This window comes from Fistularia commersonii, chromosome 5 (genome assembly GCF_037954325.1).
Source record: "Fistularia commersonii isolate RoL2024-O1a breed Wild chromosome 5, RoL_Fcom_v1.0, whole genome shotgun sequence".
Taxonomy (NCBI): domain Eukaryota; kingdom Metazoa; phylum Chordata; class Actinopteri; order Syngnathiformes; family Fistulariidae; genus Fistularia; species Fistularia commersonii.
The window spans coordinates 5,997,448-6,020,684 of NC_141288.1; the positions used below are offsets into that span (position 1 = coordinate 5,997,448).

General features: G+C 40.6%; 1 protein-coding gene across 4 annotated transcripts in view; it reads right to left on the reverse strand.

Moving 5' to 3' along the window:
- LOC147233964 (ankyrin repeat- and BTB/POZ domain-containing protein 3-A) overlaps positions 1-23,237 on the reverse strand; it is a 295,757-nt gene that overhangs the window by 3,523 nt on the left and 268,997 nt on the right. Inside the window, exons 7-12 of one of the 4 annotated variants that reach the window (XM_086146636.1) lie at positions 21,032-21,133; positions 19,365-19,458; positions 12,912-13,047; positions 7,295-7,374; positions 2,711-2,889; positions 2,346-2,451 (exon numbers count right to left, since the gene is read on the reverse strand). In XM_086146636.1, the coding sequence (XP_086002762.1) occupies positions 2,346-2,451; positions 2,711-2,889; positions 7,295-7,374; positions 12,912-13,047; positions 19,365-19,458; positions 21,032-21,133 (697 nt within the window). Of the gene's footprint in view, positions 1-2,345; positions 2,452-2,710; positions 2,890-7,132; positions 7,375-12,911; positions 13,048-19,364; positions 19,459-21,031; positions 21,134-23,237 lie in introns of all 4 variants that reach the window. The other 3 variants (XM_086146634.1, XM_086146637.1, XM_086146635.1) reach the window with 3 other exon arrangements.

The following is a 23,237-nucleotide window of genomic DNA, read 5'->3' on the forward strand; positions in this document are numbered from 1 at the left end:
CAGAATTTCACGGTCATTTCATCCGTCTTATGTGACGAGGATAAATATTTTAGCGCCCCCACCCCCCAAAAAATCTGTATATTAGCCGCATCGTTGCTTAAGTGAAAAAAGTTGCGGCTTATCGTCTGGAAATTACGGTAGCAGAAAAGTAGAATAAAGTCCAATAGTGGCAGTGACTTATCGAGTTAACAGAGTACATAAGTACTGTACATGTTTGAATACATGTTCATCTTCATGTTCATAATAATGTTTATAGATAAGACCAGTATTTTTATCACAACCATTATTTATCATCAATTCATATCTAAATGCACTGCGGACAGCAAAGTAAGAATTTCATAGTACAGGGAAACACGTTTCCAAACTGTACACATGACAATAAACACTTTGAATCTTGAATAAAGTATTGATATGATTAGAGAGTAACTAAAAATATATACTGCTAGAGTTAGGAACCAGTAAATACAACCTGTTTTCATTTCTTCCCTCTGGTAGGACATAGGAGCAACTTTTTCCCCATGAGCTGTCACTCAACAATAAGATCTGAACCAGATCATCACTTTATTTAATATTTTATTTGTCAAATTACCTCATCTTTGCAATGCTCTACTGTCCCCACGTTGGAGCTGGGATTGGGGGGATTACTTATTCAATTAATTAACTCAACTCAATGAACGCCACTCAAGTCACTTGTTATGTTTCTTGCAGTATTAGCTGCTGTTTCAGCAAACCTTTCCATTTTGTTGTGTTGCAGACTGAACACTGAGTGGGGCTACAGCCCAGCTTTAGAAATCCTCCGGTCTCCCAAACTGTTTTTATCACTATTACCACATCATTGCCAGTGATGCAAATAAACAGTACATTTTCTCAAGTACTTCAATGATAGCACTTCATAGTTTCCACTGAAATACATTTTATTTGACAACCTTTTTTTTGGAAAAGTTGTTAAGATGTCAAAGGTGTCTTATAACTAAGTAATTGAAAAAATACACGAAAAAAAATTGAAATAATTACCATGTGTTTTCTAAACCATCTTTCAAGCAAATTCTTACAAATGTTGATATTTAATAAATATCAATAATATTTATGTGTTTGTTTTAAAATATCACAGCTCCCGGCATTGTCATATAGCTTTTTTTTCCTCGAACTGATTTTTCTGAAGTCCTTAAAGTAACTTTCCAAATAATTGTCTGTTTATGAAAATGAAAAACATTTTCAGGTTAATAAGGGCAAAAAAAGAATTAAAACTGTTGCCCCAGGAAATAATCAGAAGTGTAAACATGTAAATTTGTAGTTGTGAGAGAACGTCCTGCTATTCTATGGTGTGTGTGTGGACAGTTCGCTGCAGAAACAACAGCAGAGAAACGCTGGGGGACTGACCATCTCGTCAATTTACCATGCCAGGAAAATCATTCGCCACCGCTGAGAACTGTATTGATCACGGCAACCAATCGGATGCAGAGTGAGGTCAGCAGCGCCGCTGCAGAAACATGGAGCGCTAATCTTCCACCCACGAACCAAAGGTAACACGATAAAGTGTTGCCGCATAGCAGCAAGGGTAGCAACCTCTTTCATTCAAAAAAAACACACCCCAACACTTGTAAAGAGGCTGAACGTTGCCATGGAGACAACTGGCAATCCTTAAATTCCGCCTGCTGTCCTTTAGAAAACATCACAAGATAGTTGCATGAGGAATATCCAGGTACAGGGGGACAGTTTATGTGTTATCAGTGACTGAAAATTGAATGAATCATGCTTTTATGAAACCAACCCAAATATAGTTTTCTCTTTTTCTAGCTCTGACGATTGAGGCAGAAGGCTGCCTGTTTTGAGCCAAGATCTAGTGCTTACAGGGGAATGTTGGGTTTCTGTCAATCATTTTAAAGAGCTTGGTTTAGACCTACTTAACTGGGCTGTGATTTGGAGCCTTATTAAAAAAAAAAATGACTTGACTGCTTTTTCATTTACACTAAAAGTTCATATACTTTTACTGTATATATCAGTGTGATAAGCAGTTATTAACCAAAGTTGAAATACTGCACATATCAGGTTAAACAGAGGGATGGACAAGATATCTAAATAGACTGGCTGATCTATTTTACATATTTTATTTATAAGAATTTCTTTCAAGAATTTATGTTGATTGATATTCATCATATTGTCTTTGTAATATAGCTATTTCTATGCAACCCAATGGTTTTCCTTTAAGGCACAATAAATATTGGCATCTTATCGGTATCAATATGGGTATATAGCAACGAAAAAAAAAGTACTGTTGGTATCAATAAAATGGTATAAATCATGTTGGTATCGCCTGAGTGCAAGGCGATGCTGTGTTTTCTCACCCAAGCGTGATGTCTGCTTCTTCTTGATCTCTGTCAGCTTTGGGATGGGGAAGGGTCCGTAGCACTGCGTGAAAATGACCGACAGCTGCTGGCTTATCACCTCGTTCTGCAAACAGCCATTAAGAATAACTAAGGAGGGGGTTGGGGTTGGAGTGGGGGGGGGCCTCTGCCCGTCCTCCTGTCTTTTCCCCGCGCCCCATCTGGGATGGAATATGATGTAAATGTATGATAATGTGCTCGGGGGTGCGACTAAATGCATACAAATGAGAGTATTGGTTTATGTGTGTGCTGTGGGATTTGAATACTCTAACTGGTGTTTTTGTTTACAGGAAGCCAACCCCACCCCTTACTCTCACCCAGCTGACCTTGCTGGATCGCAGAATCTGGAACATGAGTGGCAGGCCGTGCGTGATGAGTTCCTCTGTGTATTCGTCTTCCTGGATGCAGCAGAAGTCCTTGAGCAGGCCCTGGATCAGTGGGCGGCGGTGCTGGATGAAGCCGGTGCGCAGGGACTCCAGCCAGGTGTGCAGCGTCCAGGGAACGCCTGGGGAGCAACCAGTGCAGACCTATCGTGAATACGACACGCACTGGAGAGGCTGGCGTTCGGGAGGGGTTGGGGACTACAGAACCGACCATGTTTCCATCACGTGGTGGTGCGGCGGTGAGGCGGAGGGCGGCTGACGGGTGGGTGGTGGGGTGTTGAAGGTGTTAAAAGGTGAGTGAAAAGTGAAGGATGACAGATGAAATAAATGTTGAGAAGTCGGCAGGGGCGGATTTATTAATTCAATTAATTTATTATGTTTTTAATAGTTTTTTGAGGAGATTTAAGAAAAACTATAAAAAGTATCTTTAATGTAATATAAAAACAATCCCTTAAAATTGCAACAATTTCAAGGGATTTAAGAAAACAGATCTGGTAAGGTCAAGTAATGTACTAGTGCTTTGGATTTCAGAGATTTTTCAATACTTTTCTTTCATTCATATTTCTTTTCAACAATATTCAGGGTCTTGAGAAAAACAGATATGGAAATTGATTTTAAATTTTTAAGTATTTATTTAAAGTAATATTTCTTGTCAAAATTTTCAAGGGATTTAAAAAAAATACAATTTAGGAAATAAAAGATCATTTATTGCTATTTTTGTGTGATCTTAAATATTTCTGAGCTTATTTCATATGTTATTTTTCTTTTCAACAGTTTTCAGGGATTTAAGAAAAACAGATCCGGTAATTTCAAATAATTTATGGCTACTTTCATGAAATTTCAAATACTTCAAAAAATTTTAAATGTGAACTATGACTTTGACAAATTACATGGGGTTTGGAAAAACATGTTGAAATATCAGGTCATTTATTGTTACTTTAGTGGGATTTTAAATATTTCTACAAATTTTTTTAATGACATTTTTTTCAATAATTTTTCAGGGTATTTAAGAAAAATATATCCTTCTCTTTTCGGCTTTTCCCTTCAAAGGTTGCCGCAGCGGATCAACCTTCTCCATCTAACCCTATTCTTTGTATCCTCCTCTCTCTTACTATGTCCAAATTTTCTCTTTGGTCTTTCTCAAGACCTCCTACCTGACAGGTCCAATTCCAACATCCTTCTACCAATAGATTAGCTAAATTTGCTTCTATTTACATGACCCAACCATCTCAGTCTGGGTTCTCTGGCCTTCTCTCCAAAACATCTAACATGTGCTGTTCCTCTGATGGACTCATTCCTGATCCATGCTGGTAACTCCAAAAGAGAACCTTGGCATTTTCATCTCTGCAACCTGCCTCCCGTCTTTTCGTCACTATAACTGTTTCTAGGCCATACAGTATCGCTGGTCTCGCCACTGTCTTGTACACCTTTCCTTTCATTCTGGTTGATAGTCTTTTATCGCATAGTATCCCAGACACTTTTCTCCACCCATTCCAACCCACGACCTGCTTGAACCCGTCTCTTCACCGCTTTTCCACACTCTCCATTGCTCTCGACTGTTGACCCCAAGTACATGAAATCCTCCAACTTCTTGATCTCCACTCGCTGTAGCCTCACCGTTCCACGCGAGTTTCTCTCATTCACACACAAATACTCTTGTTTTGCTGCGACTAACTTTCATACCGCTCCTTTCTAGCACATACCTCCACCTCTCTAGATTTTCCTCAACCTGTTCTCTGCTCTCACTACAGATAACAATGTCATCTGCAAACATCATGGTCCAAGGAGATTTCTGTCTAACCTCATCTTTCAGGCTGTCCATCACCACTTCAAACAAGACGGGGCTCAGAGCTGATCCCTGGTGGAGTCCCAACTCCACCTTAAAATTTCTCTGTTACCCCTACAACACACCGCACCACTGTCTCACAGCTGGCATACATGTCCTATACCAGTCTGGCATACTTCTCTGCCACTCCAGATTTCCTCATACAATGCCAGAGTTCCTCTCTTGGCAACCTGTCACATGCTTTTTCTAGGTCTACAAAAACACAATGCAGCTCCCTCCGGCCTTCTCTGTACTTCTCTATTAGCATTCTCAAAGCAAATACTGAATCTGTGGTACTCTTTCAAGGCATGAAGCCATACCGCTGTTCACAAATGCTGACTTCTGCTCTCAGTCCAGTTTCCACTACTCTTTCCTATAACTTCATTGTATGGCTTATCAACTGTATCCCTCTATAGTTGTCGCAATTCTGCACATCCCCCTTATTCTTAAAAACTGGCACCATCACACTTAATCTCCATTCCTCAAGCATCTTCTCTCTCTCTAATATCCTGTTGAATAATCGAGTCAGAAACTCTACCGGTGCCTCTCCTAGACACTTCCACGGGTATATCATCAGGACCAACTGCCTTTCCACTCTTCATCCTCTTATATGCTTTCCTCACTTAACTTTTCTTTTCCACTCTTCTTGCTACTTACTGGTCTATAATAGTCACCTGTTCTGCCCTTGCCTCTCTTTCAATTTTTCCACATTCATCAGCTCTACAAAGTACTCTTTCCATATTCCCACCACTCTTCTAGCATCTCTCAATAAATTTCCCTCTCTATCCTTAATCACCCGGACCTCTTGTACATACTTACCATCTTTATTTCTCTGTTTCGCCAACCTGTATAGATCATTCTCTCCCTTCTTACTGTCCAACTGAGCATACAGGTGATCGTACGCCCTTTGTTTTGCCTTTGCTACCTCTATCTTTAGCTTAAGTTGTACCTCCCTGTACTACTGTCTGTTCTCTTCATTCCTCTCAGTGTCCCACTTCTTCCTTGTTAACCGCTTTCTCTGTATATACTCCTGTACTTCATTATTCCACCACCAAGTGGATAAGTCCTTATCTACTTTCCTTCCAGATGACACACCAAGTACTCTCCTACCTTTTACCCTTATAGCACTATCTGTAGTTGTCCAATCACCCGGAAGCTCTCCCTGACCACCCAGAACCTTTCTCAACTCCTCCCTGAAAACCATATAACACTCCTCCCTTTTCAGCTTCCGTCACTTTGTCCTCTGCTCTGCCTTTTTCCTCTTGATCCTCCTTGTTACCAGAGTCATTCTACAAACCACTATCCTATGCTGTCTGGCTATGCTCTAACCTACAACTACTTTACAGTCACTGATCTCTTTCAGGTTACCTCGTCTATACAAGATGTAGTCTATCTGCATGCTCCAACCGCTGCTCTGATAAGTTACCCTATGTTCCTATCTTTTCTGGAAAAAAGTGTTCACTACAGCCATTTCCATCCTTTTGCAAAGTCTACCACCATGTGTCCCTCTGCATTTCAATCCTGTATACCCTTCACTTCTTCATCCTGAACCAACCATGTTACCTGAACCAACATGCCTATTGAAGTCTGCACAATTACCACTCTCTCATCTCAGGGTATATTCTGCATTGCTTCATCTGACTCATTCCAGAATTTTCTTCTCTAACTCACATCCCATCTGCAGGTATAGGAACTAATAACATTGAGGATCACACATTCAATTTACAGTTCCAGACTCATAAGTCTATCTGATATTCTTTTCACCTCCACAACATTCCTAACAAACTCCTCCTTCAAGATAACTCCAAATCCATTTCTCTTCTTGTCAGTACCATAATAGTACAACTTGTAGCCTGCTCCTAAGCTTCTAGCCTTACTACCTTTCCACTTGGTCTCCTGGACACACAGTATATCCGGAGCACAGTGTATACCTTCCTTCTCTGCATCTGGTTGACCAACTCTTTACCTTTTCCTAGTCCCAATATTCAAAGTCCCTACTCTCAGTCTCAGGCTCTTGCCTTTCCTGGTCTATCTCTGCTTCCGAAAACGCCTTCCTACTCTCCTTCTTTGACCTACAGGAGTCCAGTTTCCATTTGTTCCCTGTGGGTCATCAGTACCAATGGCGGTTGTTGTTAACCTGGGCCTCGACCAATCTTTTATGATTTGGTTATTATGTTTGATTTGCATGTTTGGTTTTTGCAAATTTTTTACGCCCTTCCTTGCTCTTCCTGATGCAACCCTCTGCATTTATCCGGGCTTGGGACCGGCTCAGGAAGACACTGGCCTGTCCCCCACCCCCCCATGGCTGGCTCAGGGAGACACTGGTCCGTGCCGCCCTGAGGCTGCATCGGTGTTATGTCGACACCCGGTAAATAAAAAAAACAAAACAAAAAAACACTTCTGGTAAGCGATTTGCGTCTGGATGAGCAAAGCGGGGTGTGGAGAGGGGGAAGGGGGTAGTCGGGGGCGATGAGCACAGCTCCGGCACAGCAGGGGGCAGCAGAGAGCCCAGGAATGAAGCATGAATTAGTAAGTCTGACCTAAGCTGCGGATGTCTATGGTGATGTCCACATGGCCGTGCTCTGCGCTATGGTACATGGCCTCTCTCAGGGCCCTCAGCTTGGCCTTTCCTGTTCGCAGCGTCCCGCCGCCGCCGCTGCCATTGGCCTGAGAAGCCAAGCTCTTGTCCCGGGGAACCGAACCTTCGGCCAGGATCTCCTCCAGGGACAGGATGTCTCCCTTGTCCTTCTCTGACTGGGACAGGAGCTTCCGAAACACATTCCTGAAGGGGGAAGGGAGAGAGAGGGAGGTCATGTAACTGAAAGGGTCTCGGCTTAAGGCAGCCAGGAACCAGTATGGATCTGAACAACCCAAGGATCATTACAGTTTATTATTAGTTGTTATTTTTTTTTTTACAAAAGACAAATGAAGAAAAACACCTAAAAACAGCAAGATTTTGTTTCCGTCATGTTGAAATCTGGTCAAATTTTACATTTGCAGGAAAATTGCTGGCAAAATGACATGTGAGAGTGGGGAAGTGAATGGCTGCCTGTCTATATGACGTGTGAATTAATGAATGAATGTATTGCTTTACTTCCCTTTCTGATTTGTGAATGAGAGGATGAATGGTTGTTTGTCTGTATATGACATGTGAATGAGTCAGTAAATCAAAAGCCAAAAGGCAAAGTCTGTTTTATCACTAATTTCTCCACATGTACTAGAGGAATTGAGAAGACGTTTCTCACATTCCCAGGGTGACATGAAATTGACAAAATAATAATAGAGTGCAAATTAACAGCAAGCTGCACAATCAACAAAAAAACTATTAACCTTTAGAGTATAAAGTATACAATTTACTCGTGCTGAGGTGAAAGGATGACAGAGGTTAAACAGCATAAAAACCTAAAATGTATGAAAATATATATTTGAATTTGAATACAGAGAAAAGCTAAGAATTTCAAGAAAATATTTGAAGTAATTCACTCCCAAAACTGTAAATCAATATAATCTTAACATCTGTGAAAAATTACCAACACTATGGAAGCAACTTTGTTGAAAAATGAAAATAACACCCTAAAATGTGTCCTTTTGAGATTCTTGTGAAGGTGAAGAAAATATCAGAGAGCTGGCTTAGTCACTTCTTGATTGTGAAGACATCAATTTCAATTCATGGAAATCCAACCAAAAACAGGTTATCGAGTAATTACCGCACTTAACGTCTTCTCAGTACAATGAATTACATATTTTTCCATAATAAAACCACTACATTTTGAGCACGCTCCAGCAGCCAATTTCAAGCACACATACAAAAACACACACACACACACGGTTTTAATCCAAACATTAGGCTCTGACGACACTCAATATTTTCTATTTAAAACAGCCTGAGCAGAAACTGAATTGTATTTGGGGAGAAATACAATCCATGCTGATTTTATCCATTAATGGAACAAATGAATAATTTGACAAAATTGTGTGCTTTTTATTTTCATCACTTTTTTTTTTGGAAAGAGTGCTGTAAGATGGTGAAATATTGATGATGATCTCGCAATTACAATTTTACTTCATCAAAACTCAAGGGGAAAAAAAGATCGTACAATGAATCGGCCCCGTTTATGTAATAACTTCTGAGCGTCTACTCCCCTTAAAGATGATCACTGCTCGTGATATTTAATAACAAGCGATTAAAAAAAGGCAGTGTTTAAGGCCCCCGCTGCTCCTCATGCTTTAGAGGAGAGAGTCTGGTTCTTTTTCAGAGTGGAGGACGGCGACCTTCAGTTGACTGAAATGTTTGATCGACAGAAGCACAACGCTCCTTTTTTCTTCTTTTGATAAACAGGCTGAAAAGTCTTTTTAATCTGACGTCACCCCAGCAATAGGATTATGTAATCCAGAATGCAAAATTGACATTATTCTCTATTGGCCGGAGCCAATCACAGATGATACTGAGCGAGAGGCGGGGCTTGGCCTGGATCGATCACCTATTAATCACAGGACCACATACGGAGAAATCAAACTGTTTACGCTCTCATTCACAGCTACAGTAATATAGAAAGGTAGAGTCCTCAAAGAACCTGCTGATTGCTTTTCTGACTGTGGGAGGAAGATGGAGAACTTGGAGGAAACCTAGGCAGGAGAACATGGAGAACCCACCTAGTAAAGATCAAACATTCTTTAAATGTGATATATAAAGAATATAACCTGTGTATTGACGATTTCTCGATGCTGCTAAAAACTTTAGGTGTCCTGCACCGATTTATTCATTCATTCATTATCTATTCTGCTCAACCTGCTGTCAAGGTCGCAGGTGGGGCTGGAGCCTACAAGGAGAATTTGCAAAATCCAAACAAGATGGCTACCTGTCGAAATATAACTGGGAATCTTCTCACTGTGAGGTGGAAGCGCTTACAACTGTGCCACCGTGTCACCCAATTATTCATCCATTCATTCATTATCTTTTCCCCTGATTCTGCATACAGGGTAACGGGTGCTGGGTCTTATCCCAGTCATCATTGGGCAAGAACCAAGGTCCCTACCTGTTATTGTAGGGTATAACTTAATGACAGGTTTTGCATTGAACTGTACAGGTAACTGCTGGTATTCTCTATATTCAAATTCAAATTGCATATATTTATACATTTCAGGGTTTTTATGCCGTTAAGGCTCTATTATTTTCACGTCAGTACTGGTAGATTGTATCTGCATACTTTTTATACCCTACAGTTTAATGTTTGTTTGTTTATTGTGCACTTGACTACTATTGTGCATTCTATTATTATTTATTGTTACTGTCATGTCACCGTGGGAAAGTGAGAAATGTCATCTTGATTCCTCTGCATGTCTAGGACATTTGGAGAAATGACGATAAAGCTGACTTTGACTTTTGAAGGTTCACCCGGAACCAGTTGCCAGTTGATAGCTGGGCCAAATGCACCTGTTAAGTCTCTCATACACACATCTGGGGAATTTTTGTAGGCTCGGCTTACTCCTTCAGACATTTTCAATGTCTGAAGGAGTAAGACACAAGAAGTAAGACACAAAGACTTGAGATAATATGAAACACATTTGATATTGTTGTAGGCCCAAAGCCTAGGCAAAGACTGAGCTACAACTGTGCTAAGACTCAACAACTGAGATGACATGAGTGTGCTACAATTCCAGTAGGACTCTGCTGCAACTCTCATGATTTCCTTCCAACTTCCAGTTTTAATTCTGTGATTGGAACATAGTGAGGTGTAAGCCTGGAATTAGGGTCTCTGCATGTTTTGGGACCGTAGTAGCAGTCGCAATAGAACCGGTGAGGCGGAAGCGCTAAGTACTGTGCCTATAACAAGCCGGGGTTACCATAACAAAATAAAAATCAGCAACAATACTCAAAAAAATTATTCATGATCTATACCTGTTATCCTGCTTTTGGGGAACTGGGGGCTATCTGAGCTCTCATTGGGTGAGAGGCTGGGCTCACCCTGGTTGTGAGTCGATCGCAGGGTCACATGTAGAGACATAGAACTATGTTTATTTATTTATTTGATTATAATTTATTTATCCCCTGTGGGAAATTCCTTCTCTGCCCATCATGGATGACCCATGAGGAGCTGGTTGCCATCACAGGTTCCAGGGGACTAATTAGGGGTTTAGTGTCTTGCTCAACAACACTTTTGACACACACAAACGTCTGGGAAAATTATTCTCTGATGAACCTTCTGCATGTTTATGAAATGCAGGGGGAAACTGATGCAGACAAGGGGACCTCCTTGGCGTAAGATGGAAGAGCCAACCACTGTGCCAACCTCTTCTCCCACTCTTTGTATGAAGACAAACCAAGTGACTCTACCGCCACAAAAACATCAATCTGGTATAACGGCCAGCATGTCGGCATCCCGACCGCTGCCTCCGAGAAGAAGGACGCGGCAGCTTCGATAGTGAGGGAAGCAATTAATGAGAGCGTCTGGTTTGGAGACGTCGCAGCGCCATCTGCTCCAGGCCCAGGGGCCGCAGCACTTGTTTGATTACTTCCGACCCGTTGCTCACATAGTCCGGTTCGATCGCTGCCAGCGGCCCTTTTGGGTCCTATCGTTTTTTTTTTTGTTATAAAAGTCACGTCTGAGTAGTTTCAGTCGTCTCTGTAAAATGGAAAAATGTCTTAAGAAGATGACAAAATGAAATAAAAAAAAACTCCAGCAGTTCGAGGGGGCTTTACAAAATAAAAACAAAGTGAGAGGGGAATTCAATTTGGTAGTTGGCTTTGCGAGGTTCTTGGTTATTTTTCCTCCCTCAATAAAACACCACAAGGAAACAGGATATTATTTAAAATGAATGAAATGTCAAAAACGTCAAACTGATCAGATAACCTATTGGAAAAGATGAAAAAAATCTGAGAAAATGAACTAAAACGACAGACCTGGCGTGAGTACCTGTTGGAAAAAAACGATAGACTTTCCTCTGTAACGGCAAACATGAACTAAAAAAAAGTTGGTGGAAAATGATTGAAAAATATATACCATTTCTAATTAAATCACGGAAGAATTGCAGCAGTGAATCTTAAGGAAATTAAATTTAAATCTACTGGAACTTGACAAATTAACATGAAAACCCCCTGAAATGAAGTATTGTAGATATGAGATACACAGGGAGTAGAGCAGGAAATCATTTTCAGAATTTCAGAGTGATTTGAAAAGAAAAAGTCTGAATGTTAAATTGATAAATTCACCATAATTGAGGTGTAGATAGAGGAAAAGGAATGAAGGACCCACTGAGTTTATTTATTCATATCGATAGTCTAATGCATGACTAATCCTGGTATTTATTGACATGCAATCATCTGTTTCCCCCACCGATTGGGCAGATTGATCCGCAAGTGGTGATTTACAGCCCAGACGCTCTGCTTCAAAACCCGCCATGCTTGGGGATGCCAAGTGGAGCCTAGACTTCACTCTGCCGTGCCACCAGTGGGGGCACAACTACCCAACGCTTCTCACTAGGTGTGTCATCATTCCATCCATCCAGATGACTAACTACCAATTTATTCAGATCCTGGGGTTTTAACAAAAGACGCCCCCACTGCCCCAAACTGGGTCTTCACTTTTCGAATAAAACAAACTGCCAGGTCCTGCAGTTTGATCTGATCTTCTCTAAAGGGAGGCCACTCGGAAGTCAATTTCGGTCACAAATATGCAAATGAAGACGCATGGTGTCTCTGGGCAGAGCTACCCATCATGCACCTTGATGATGTTGCAGCTGCCTGTTAATAATAAATGAGTCTTGGCAACAGAAAAGACAAGAAAGCGCGGTCAGCTCCCTGCAGTCCTTTTAATTCCAATTATTTTATTAATGAAATGAAAATTAATTCTTCTGACCACCTGACCACCTTTGCCATGAAGAACCCCCCTCTGCAATGCCCAAATGTGGCCAAGAGGACTCAGCTTCTATGCCAGTCCACCCCCCCTAAAGAACATTCCTGAATTTCGATGCAGGTTTGAAAAGCCTCTACACGGGACGTGCCGTAGCATAATTATCATACGCTAATTAATTGTCTTAATCATGCTGCCTTGTGTATCAGGATTCACATCCACTTCGCTCGGTGACAGCCCCCCATGCGCCGAATGTTAATTGGATTCATCTAGGGTAGCCGCACATTGTGTGTGTGAGATGTCCAGCCCAGGCCGTTAAAGCAGCCGAACGGAACGGCTTGACTGACTGAAGAAAAAAATGTGTGGGAGGAGGGTTTAAATAGATCAATACTGTTGACATTCATCCGTTTGTATGTGTGTGTGTGTGTGTGTGTGTGTGTGTGTGTGTGTGTGTGCGCACGCGTATCACCTGTGGCCATGTGCCGCCGCCAGGCTGAAGGAGTTCATGTCCCCCAGCGGAGCCGAGGAGATGCCGTTCCGGCAGGTGGTCCCGATCATGGGGTCAGCGCCACGCTCCAGGAGCAAACTCACCAGCTCAAAGTTACCTGATGGGGAAAGTGACGGTTTGCATAAACAGGTGGACGGGGTAGAGGTGAAATGCAGCACATTTTCACAAAAACTCAACATTTTTTTACATCTTAAAAAACTCATTACCTTAAAGCAGGGGTGTCCAAACTTTTTGCATAGGTCCATATTTGGTGAGGTGAAAATGTGTTAAGGCTGACCATTCAGCCTGACATTCTTTGAACCATTAACATTAAATTTCATGATTTTTTTATTGCAAATGGCATACTTTAGTAAATCTTAACACAGAAATCAAATCTGAGCTTTTTATCAGAATCACTCTGTCTTTCATTTTTGAATATCACATAAAATGAGGACAAGGTCTGAAAAAAAAAAACTTTCCTAAAGATTAAATACATTTAGGTTCACCTGAAACATAACATATTGTTAGCTATTAAATGCTCTCTATAAACTTCTAAATTCAAAACATGTGAACAGGAAAATAACACTATTATATTCAGAAGCATAAATCCTTGGGCTGGAATGGATCACACAATGTTCTTTGACCCTTGTGACAAGTGTCAAAGTTTCCCATGGTGGGAGTGTGGCCAAAGGTCTACTGCCATCTTCGAGCAAAATATAAAATAGCTTTTTGTACACTGTGTTTTATACCGTGGTCAACAGTACTGGCAGCCACATATTATTGATTTTATGACAGAGGCTATGGTGTAAATTTGAACATGGGCTGCATTTGGCCCGCATGCCGGGCTTTAGACATGCCTGTCTTAAAGATTACATTTTTATTTTCCACATTCAAATTTAATAAATTCTACAATTTTATTTCTTTAAGCCTTAATTCGAAGATTATAAGGTTATGTATTTCCAAAAGCTAAAACAATGGTGATGCTCCTGCAATTTTATTTTAATGGGATAAAGATAAGATTCAATTGATGGCAAGAGGGTAAACAGTTTCTATTTAGAATTTTTTGTCCAGGATAAGCAGGATTTTTGCCTCCGCAGTCATTATTTCTGTTGACGTAATAAATACATTTGGTTGTTTTTCTGTCATTTAGTGAAGGGGGAATGACTCTTCCAAGGTCATTTCTCAGGGTGAGGCAGACTTAGCCGATTTGTCATTTTTTTGTTGACAATTATGGATCTTCATTGCCAATCATTTTGTTTTCTTTGAATAATTTTTTTGAGTTGTCTGTTTGTCTTTTTGAGTTTTTGTGCTATTTCCTTTTTACTATTTGTAAGTACTGATCTGACCTCCATATCTTTTAGTGTGACCAACTGTTTAGCACCACTTTGTAACTCTTTTGGTAAAGTTCAGTGCAAAGCCATGGAGGGCCAATAAAAAGTCCCTGACTGTTAAAAAAATCGCAAATATAAATAAAAGAACAATATTAAAACATGGCTATGATGGTGTTCTATCCCTCATATTAGTCTTAACAATGTATTTTGTATTGTTCATAGTCAGTTCTTCTATATCTGCTTTAGTAAATGTGGCTGTTTGGGGGAGTTGGCGATTTAGTTGTATTAGTGACAACAGCGCCAGAGTGGAAGCTTCTTTGCCGAGTCTCTGCCAATTCGGATGTCTGCTGGCTTTGAAATGGCATTATCTGTAAGTTTATTATGAAATGACCAAATTTTCACACTTGTTTGTGACTTGTAGGTCAATGTGGTTGCCTGCTTGTGTTCCTATACTGTCAGTTTCCTACTTAATTAGTGTAAGCTTGCTGTTAGCCCACCTGTTAGCATGAAACATGTTAGTTAGCATACAATTTATGCATGCTATTTCACACGCAATGTTTTCCTGTTGCTTAAATTATGACCCGAGCTTGGTTACTCACGTGTGGCAATAAAGTTTAGTATTTACACTTATGGTAAATGTTCTTTATTCTGTTTATTATGGTTTTTACACACTACAAATGGTACATCACTAAAAGTTCTGACACAGTCTCCTAAATGCTTACTGAAGCCATTTATTTTTAGCTTGCTGCACAGACTGACAGCTTGAAACGGTCACATTTAGCTGAGGGCAGAAGAGGGGTCATAATTCAAATAAGATTTAAGTGTTTTGTGTGTGTGTGTGTTTTTTTTTCTAACTTGCAGCTTCTCTCGGATTGAAGAAGCTAGCAAGACGATTTAGGATTGAAGCTGCTCTGCACACATCAATTATGACATGAGTGGGAAGTTTAATGGTGGGGGGTGCAGGGGTGCATTGGGGGTGCGGGGCAGGCGGAGCAGCTTCAGTCGTAATGATATAATGAGTCCTAAAGGGAATTAAAGCTGCTGACTAACTGACCGAGTGATGGATATGAGAGCTGCTTCGCCGCTGTGAAACATTAAGATCCTTCAGATTTATTTGTTTTTCCCGGGTAAAGGCCTCTTGAATGACCTGGAAATGTCAGAAATGTGAACCTGGGAGGCTTTTGTTATTCTAGGGAAAAAAAATTCTGAAAACAAAACAAAACAAAAACAAATCATCAAAACTCCTACAACCGTGCGTGTTAAATTAAATGGAGTCTGCGACAGCGAAATCCCCTTCGAGATCATGAGGAGCCAAAACCCCTGCCAGCGCCGATATCCTGTTCTTGAATAAACTTTTATCATGGTTCGCCCGGGTTTGTGTCATTTCCTGGGAAATGAATGGAAACTTCCAGTTTGCATCACATAAGTAATGATGGGGGATGCCAACATTTTTCCTTTTGATAAAATTATGTGTGGTTTATATCAATTTATTTTTGATACCAACTTTAAATATGTACTTTTGATACTTTTGATAAATATTGTTTTCCCCTTCAAGGAAATCACATGCACAGTATTCATTAATAACTGGCATAACTTGCAAGGGCAATATGAAATATAAATAAAAGTCATGAACCTAAAAACTTGAAAGACATGTAAAAAAAATAATCAACAAAATAATCAGTCAGTGGGGAAACTGGAGAAAAATGAAAATACATGTTTTTTAATTTTTTGTTTTACATTACGATGAAAAATTAGACTGTGATGCAGTTAATTGACTGTTCAGTCTATAAATGGACCATTCATAACCTGATTTATACAGAATTTTAACCTCCATTAACTACATTGTAAAGCAAAACTTTTATTTTATGATGATTTTTTTTGACAACCACAGTAAAAGCATATGTACCTTTACACATGTTAGCTAAAGTAAGAGTGGTGAACGAAGCTTTCTTCAAGATTCATGCAGCTTGTGAGATGTGCCGAAAACAGTCTTTTTTCTCTGTGCATACAATTATGCGATACTGTGTGGTTCAAGTAGTCCGACATTAATGCTTTTAAAGCAGTGTATGCACTTAACAGTTTAACAGCTCTGCAGTGCATCAGGGTAAATAAAAAAGAAAACACCTGAAGCCAAGCTGTTCCTTATTGTTTTTATATTAAACAACATTTACAAGCCGAACTCAGACTGCTGCCTTCATTGTAGTGCAGTATTATTACCTGAACTGTAGCTACTCCAATCTCTTTTCTGTGCATTATAAATCCCAAGTCAAATGAGGTTGAAATATAAGTCAAAGCTGTCATTCAATACTTACACAATAACATTCGGTATAGTGCTTTTTAACAGATGAAAATGTTGCTGTGTCCGTCGTTGCTCCAGCAGACAACAAAAGGCAGTATTCTCAACGATAGAAATGGGTTGGTTATCCAATGCTATCATTTCAAGATTCAGTTCTGTGATTTCCTTGGCTTTAATGCGGTCACAAGGTAATATCTCTTTTCGTCCAATAATTTTTTTTCGTCTTAGCCGCTTCGGGATTGGCTTTGGTTATTTCTGTGTGTTCCACGTGTTGCTCTGTGTGCTTTTCCAAGCTTAATCAAGTTCTGCTGTATCAAATGAGGCTCATCTTTGGCCCTCATTCGAAATTCTTTGACTGTAATAATTGCAAATAGCTTCCCTTTCGGTTTTGAAGTAACTCAAAACTAGTGACATCTTAGCCGTTTGTATGTTATTAGATGAATGTGTGATCGCTGTAACCCCTATTGCACTTCTGAGGCGCCTAGGGTACAACGCATTCTTTTAGAGTAAACTGAACAGGGAATCAACATTTAAAAAGCCAATGATAGTGTAAATATAATAGTGTAATTCAGATCCCACTTGACACTTCAAAAATAGCCATTGTTGGCCGGTATCGACACAGTTGGGGCATCTCTGGTTATAACTCATTGACTGTCACCGTGCTTGGATTTTGTTTGCGCTTCATGTTACTCTCATGATTTCTTCAAAGTTGGTGGTGCAGGGACTTTTAAGGCCTGCTGGTTGTCTCCACGGGGATTTTCAGCCTCTTTAAAAGTGTCAGGGTGTCTTCCAGGTGCCTAAAGAGGTTGCTAGCATTGCTGCCATGTGGCATCACCTTATTCTGTGACTTTTGGCCGTGAGTGAGCATCTAAAAAACTTTTTGTGTTTTCACACCAACACACAATGCCTAAAAATCTCAGACGTGAAAAAAATGGCAGGTTATGTATTTGCACAGTGGTATCATGATTTTTCACTGATTCCAAAATATCTACAGGCGGGTATAACAGCATTGGCCATTCCTTAAATCCTACCTTTTTGTTACCTGAAAGGAGCAAATAGCCAATACAACCGTGAGTTTTGAAACTGCAGTGACCAAACCTGTAATTTCTTTGCCTTCACAATCACACAGCTGCTGCTTGGCTTGCTCATGACTGGGTGGGGCAGGAAATTCGTCTGCCAGTGACCAAAAGTTTAACCTCATTTCTACTTAGTAACAGAATTAGCCCTAGAATGGCAGCTTTTCCTTCACCTGCATTATTTATCGGCCAATGAGCCTCCCCTTAATTCTATTAATTATTTGTTGCAGTAATCTGCTGGTATAGCAACGTCAATCTGGAGTGGGAAGTGAAAATTAGAGGTAGATATTTGATTTTGGGCACATGTTTCTTAATGTTACAGTGATTCAGCCAACATTTCCTCTGATCCATGCATTTTTTAAATTGTTACAATTTGAATTATTCTGGGACAAATTAGGACAATTTTAGTATCAAAGAAATTAAAAAAAAAGAATAAAACTGAGCCTCTATTGCTATTTGGTTTTGCTTCCTAAAAACAGCATCCAACATCCTCTTTTTACATATTTTTTTTTTTTTTTTGAATTTCAGGTTGTTTTATGTTTTAATTTAAAATAGTTTCACTTCATTTGAAGTAAAAATGACTGAGTTAAATTTCCATCCATGTTTGTTTAAATCAGGGGTGTCAGAGGGTCACATCAGCATAATGGTTGCCCTCAAAGGGCCACATGTAACGGTAACAGTATAAATGTAACTAAATGTAACCAAAAATAATGTAAAATAAATGTAACTACTCCTTGATGTTAAATAACTCTGAATCTATTACTTATTCAAATTTAAAAAATTAAATATATGTTTACTAGTTGCTCTGTTACAAGACTAGCTTTCACCGCTGCAGGTGTTTTTGGATGCTGCTTTTGTGAACGCATTCTACTGCCATCATAGTTTGGATTTAATTCTAGGACAATTTGTTGATTTTCTGGGAGGCTTGGCATATTAAACTCTGTGCTCGGTTTCAAAAGACATACCGATTTTTCTCCTCGAAGCACAAACATGTATTCATGTATTCGCCTTCCCAATTTTCTTGAAACAGCCTTCCATCTGCATCAACTTTTCTCTTCCTGAACATTTAGGGATCATTTGTATTTCTCAGTTCCACTTGTTGAAAATGGCATTGATGTCGATACACTGCAATCTAATGGCGAGATGCCGTCACTTCGCGGGTAACAGGATCAGCATGTAATGTGGGAAATGTAGCTTATGGTCAATGCACGACTTATTTATTTTAAGGCAATCAGACCTTTTAAGAAATTCTCGTGGGCCACATAAAATGATGTTTGACAATTCAGATAAAGTTTAGGTATATTTTGCCTCTTTTATTTTCTTGGTCCTTTTATGGGAAGATTAATATACCATGTAAATATTGTGCCCTTGAGGTATTATCTGTCATGTTAAGACATTTTCCGCCTCTTTCCGCCTCTTTCCAGACAGTTCCTGCAGGTTTATGTTATGCTTTAACCACGTTGTGTTAATATGTAGACAAAAGAATTGTTGGTGTTTGAAGCCCTGCCTCCACACTGAGCCTGTAGCTAATCTGTCCAGGCCTCTCCTACCAGAACACAACCATGAGAGGCTGCGTTTGAATTCTCTATACCCCTGATTTCCAGATAATAATTGGAAGCGATAAGTTAATTGGGTGTGAGAAAGCCTTCTGGTGAGCAGAATCCGCCGTGTCATGACTAATCCCTCTCACGCCTTGATGAATAAAAAGCTCCGTGATTGCATGCGATATTACCTGCAGCAGCGGCCAGCTGAAGTGGGGTCTCTGTGTAGTTCTCCGCCCCATCCTGCAGGGAACCCTCCACGTTCGCGCTGTTATCCAGCAATAACTGTGGCGGCAAGGGAGGAGTGAGGGTGGCGGCAGAGCAGGTTGGGTGGGGGGGGGGGGTGAAGAGGAGACGTAGGGTGAGGGGTCGGCAAACCAGTAAGGGAGGGGAGAGAAAAGAGGGAAGAGGAGATGCAGTTACCATTCGGACTGGCTAGAGAAAGAGCCTAAAACTGAAAACTGTAGCTGCGGAGACTTCCTGGTTGGGTGCTCCTACTCCGGGGGGACATTTTATTGATGGTAAAACAATGTCTATTTTTTAAAAAATTTCCTACACCCACTGTTAAACGTGACAGATGAGTATTAACAAATATATAGAGAAAAAAAAAAAAAAGATAAAAAAATCACATTGATGTGCTCATCAGATATTCAGCTCAGAGAGGAAGTTACTGCAGCTGCAAGAAAAAGAAAAAAAAAAAAAACTAAAAAAGACAAAACACTGACATTTGGCGTCCCTGAGGCTGTGTATCAGGCTGGATGAGCTTTCTCTCCGCTCTGCTTTTGCCTCTAGCTTTCAGCAGCAGCAGCAGGAAACTTCCAATCCTTATGTTGGGTTGTGTCATCACCCCGACGGCTGAGTGACTCATCCTTACGGGAGGCTAACTTGATCCGAACTAACCGTGATGCATGGCCGAGATTAAGAGGGGAAAAGGAAGTCGCAGAAGATCTGGTTGAAAATGCGTGCAGGTTTGTGCAACTGATAGTTGTAAATAAATAAGGATCCTTTCACTTTGAAGAGAACACTCAGACTACTTATTTAACCTTGACAAAGACAGTAAAGCAAACTGAACATATAGTGACTTTGAAAAAGTCTACCCCTTGCAGCTACAGATCTGGCGACAGCAATTTCAGGACTGCAGCCCTAATATTTACAGGACATTTATTTTATTTTTCAGAAGTGTGGTTCCCTGTTTTTTTTAAAACGGTCCTTTGGACGAGAGGGTTCCCTGGCACTTTCGTGAAGAAGCTGACAAATAACTGAACCAGTGTTTGAAAAGCAGTCATCAGTCCGGGGTCCTGAAACAGTTTTCCCTGGTCTGCAGCAAACAAATAAAGCTGTTGTCTGGGACTTGATGTTGCAGCAGGAGAGTTCTATGATGTGTTTGAAACCCAGCTTTTCACATCAAACTAAGCTACCGAGTTTTCAGAATCATAAACTAGAGTTCAAGTTCTGGTTTTCAAAAGTTTGATAGGCTTTAGTCAGATTTACAGCTCAACTTTGGCCCCAATCAGTGTATTGAAGCTTAACATTAGCTTAGCGTTTTTCAGTGCCTGAACATATTAAGACCTTGACTGTGTTTTCCTCTTATACATTTACACACTATGGTGAAACTATAGTGAACATGTTGTTTCCTGCTTCCCACCCTGGCCTGTGTGTCTGCCAAACGTGAAAGGATCTTTAACGTCGTGTCAGCAACAGCGAACCTGGTCATTTCACATATTTTCCCTCAGATCTGACCAATTGGAAAAAACAAAGAGAACGTGTGATGCACCTAAATTAATAATCATCAGTTCAGTGGAAAGGTGTGGGCAAAGGGCCAAAGGTTTGAATGCTTACAGGTCATAAACGTCACTACCTGCACGACAGGGACGTGTCCGTGCAACACGGCGAAAGTGAGTGGCGTCCCCTGGCGCGTTTCAGGATAAACTGAGGGGTGCTTGTTTACTGTGCTGGGCACCTGGGAAGTCATAGGTGAAGTTCAGGGAGAGAGATATACAGCCATTAACATTCACAGCTCAGGACGGGAGGTTGAGAGGGGGAGGCCGAGGTCGAGGATTGGTGGTAAGGAGGGGCGGGGAGCGTTGAGGGAGAAGCAGAGTGCAGGAGTGTAAGCAAAGGAGGGCAAGGAAGGAGATATTCCTCTCAAAGCTTTGCAGAGAATAAAAGGTTGAGCGGTTCAAGGGGCCAGGTCTGGTCTCGGCATGAAGGTAAGAGCACCTGTGTGTGAAGGACGGGGTCCTTCACGTGCGCTGCCTGCTCTAAACTCCATATTTCAGCTGATTTTCCATTCAGAGGGGCGGTTGTTGGAGGACCAAAGACACAAGACCAGGGAACGAGCACAGACATTGTGGAGATGGGTGACGCTGACTCTGGAACAAACGTGGTAGGAATGAGCGGATTTCAAAAAAAGGCTGATGATTTCTATGGTGGCCGTATCGACGAGCAAGCGAGAGAAATAATTTTTTAAATGCCCGCAGGGGGCCAGAGGCAGCCAGCTCCTCCAAACATATGTTTAATAAAATGTCACATTTTATTGGCGTGGGGATGCTAATCGAGAGTGGAACAGTTCCTGTGCCCTGAGTCAGAATCATTAGCTGCTCTTTAATGGTTGGGGAGTGGGCAGGGGGCGGTGGGGGGGCTTCAGCATAAAAACAGAAGTTACAAACAGCCAAGGCAATTCTATCGGGAATAAGACATTGAAACAGGAGAGATTTCAATCAGTCACTTAAAACTCTTAATTTCATTCAAAATTAAAGCAGAATGAAATATTCTGCAACTCTCAGAGCTCTCTATCCATGCAGATAGACTGTCTTAATTTGTTCAAGTTTATCCTTGTCTTTTAGATTAACATAATTTTTTATCATATATATATCTGATAAAAAAGTCCTTTTAAAATCCTGTGTGGTGAGGCAATTGGATTTTAGTGGAGACTGTTGCATGTTCAAATGGATTGCACAGAGTAAACATTCATCAACCTTATTGGGATACAAGTGGCTTCTAATCTATATTATCGCATAAAATCATTCAAGGACTCCTCGGAACCTTATAAACAAATTTTAATAAATGATATCTTTGACAGAAATTGACTTCCTATAACTCTTCAAAATATATTCCCGGTTCGTAGAAAAAACAAACTTTACCTTATTAGATTCAGTAAGCTAAGTAAGAAGATTTAAACAGCCATTAGTTTGCCCCAGGACTTGAGTTTGACAAGTTGACATATTGCTAATGGCACCAGCGTGCTTCCGCTTCAGCAGGAAAAGTCCGATGTGATGCCTCCATGCCAAAGTGACTGAAGGACAGTCACTCTGCCTTGCTCTTTGGTGAAGTGATGTAATGCTGTGGCCCCTGTTTGGTTCCTGAAGGATTTTATCTTTTTTTTTTTTATATTGATGTTTTATGTATTCTTGAAAACATCCATTCATGTGTTAACAGAGCAATATGTGAAATTCTCCGGTTGTCCAAAAATGCGCAGGTTATAATCGCAATTGGTACAAATGAAGCTTTGAGATCACAGTGGTATTAAGCAATCACTTGTCTCATATGCTAATTGCTCGGTTATTGTGATCATAAATGGGCGATGGCTACAGCTAATGCGCGTTGGAAGGAGAGACTTTGTATTCCAAGCACATTTGAACGATTTCAAAATCCTCACACGCAAAGTTCAAGAAAAGAGTCTTCTTAGATTATTTAGTTTAGTAGAAAAACATTTATTGTTGTCAAAGAGTGTTAGCATAAACATACCCTTGAACACCGAGGTGTGAGACCATAAATATCTGCATGGAGAGTCAGGGATGTTTTTCGTCAGCGAGCCGTTTAGAAATACATCGGTCAGCAAACAGAAAAGCGCCCCACTTTGGAAATGACACAGACACGCTAAACAAATGGAGCGACGACAACAGCCACAATGGGGAGAAGGTGGGGGAGAAGGAACTTCATGAAGCCGTCATTGTTGACACAAAAGCAACTATCTAGATAGTTGCTAAACATGAATGGAGTGGTGTAACAATTGTCTTTGTAACCCAAGATTCCAGGTTTGATTTATGGCTTCTCCTAGAATG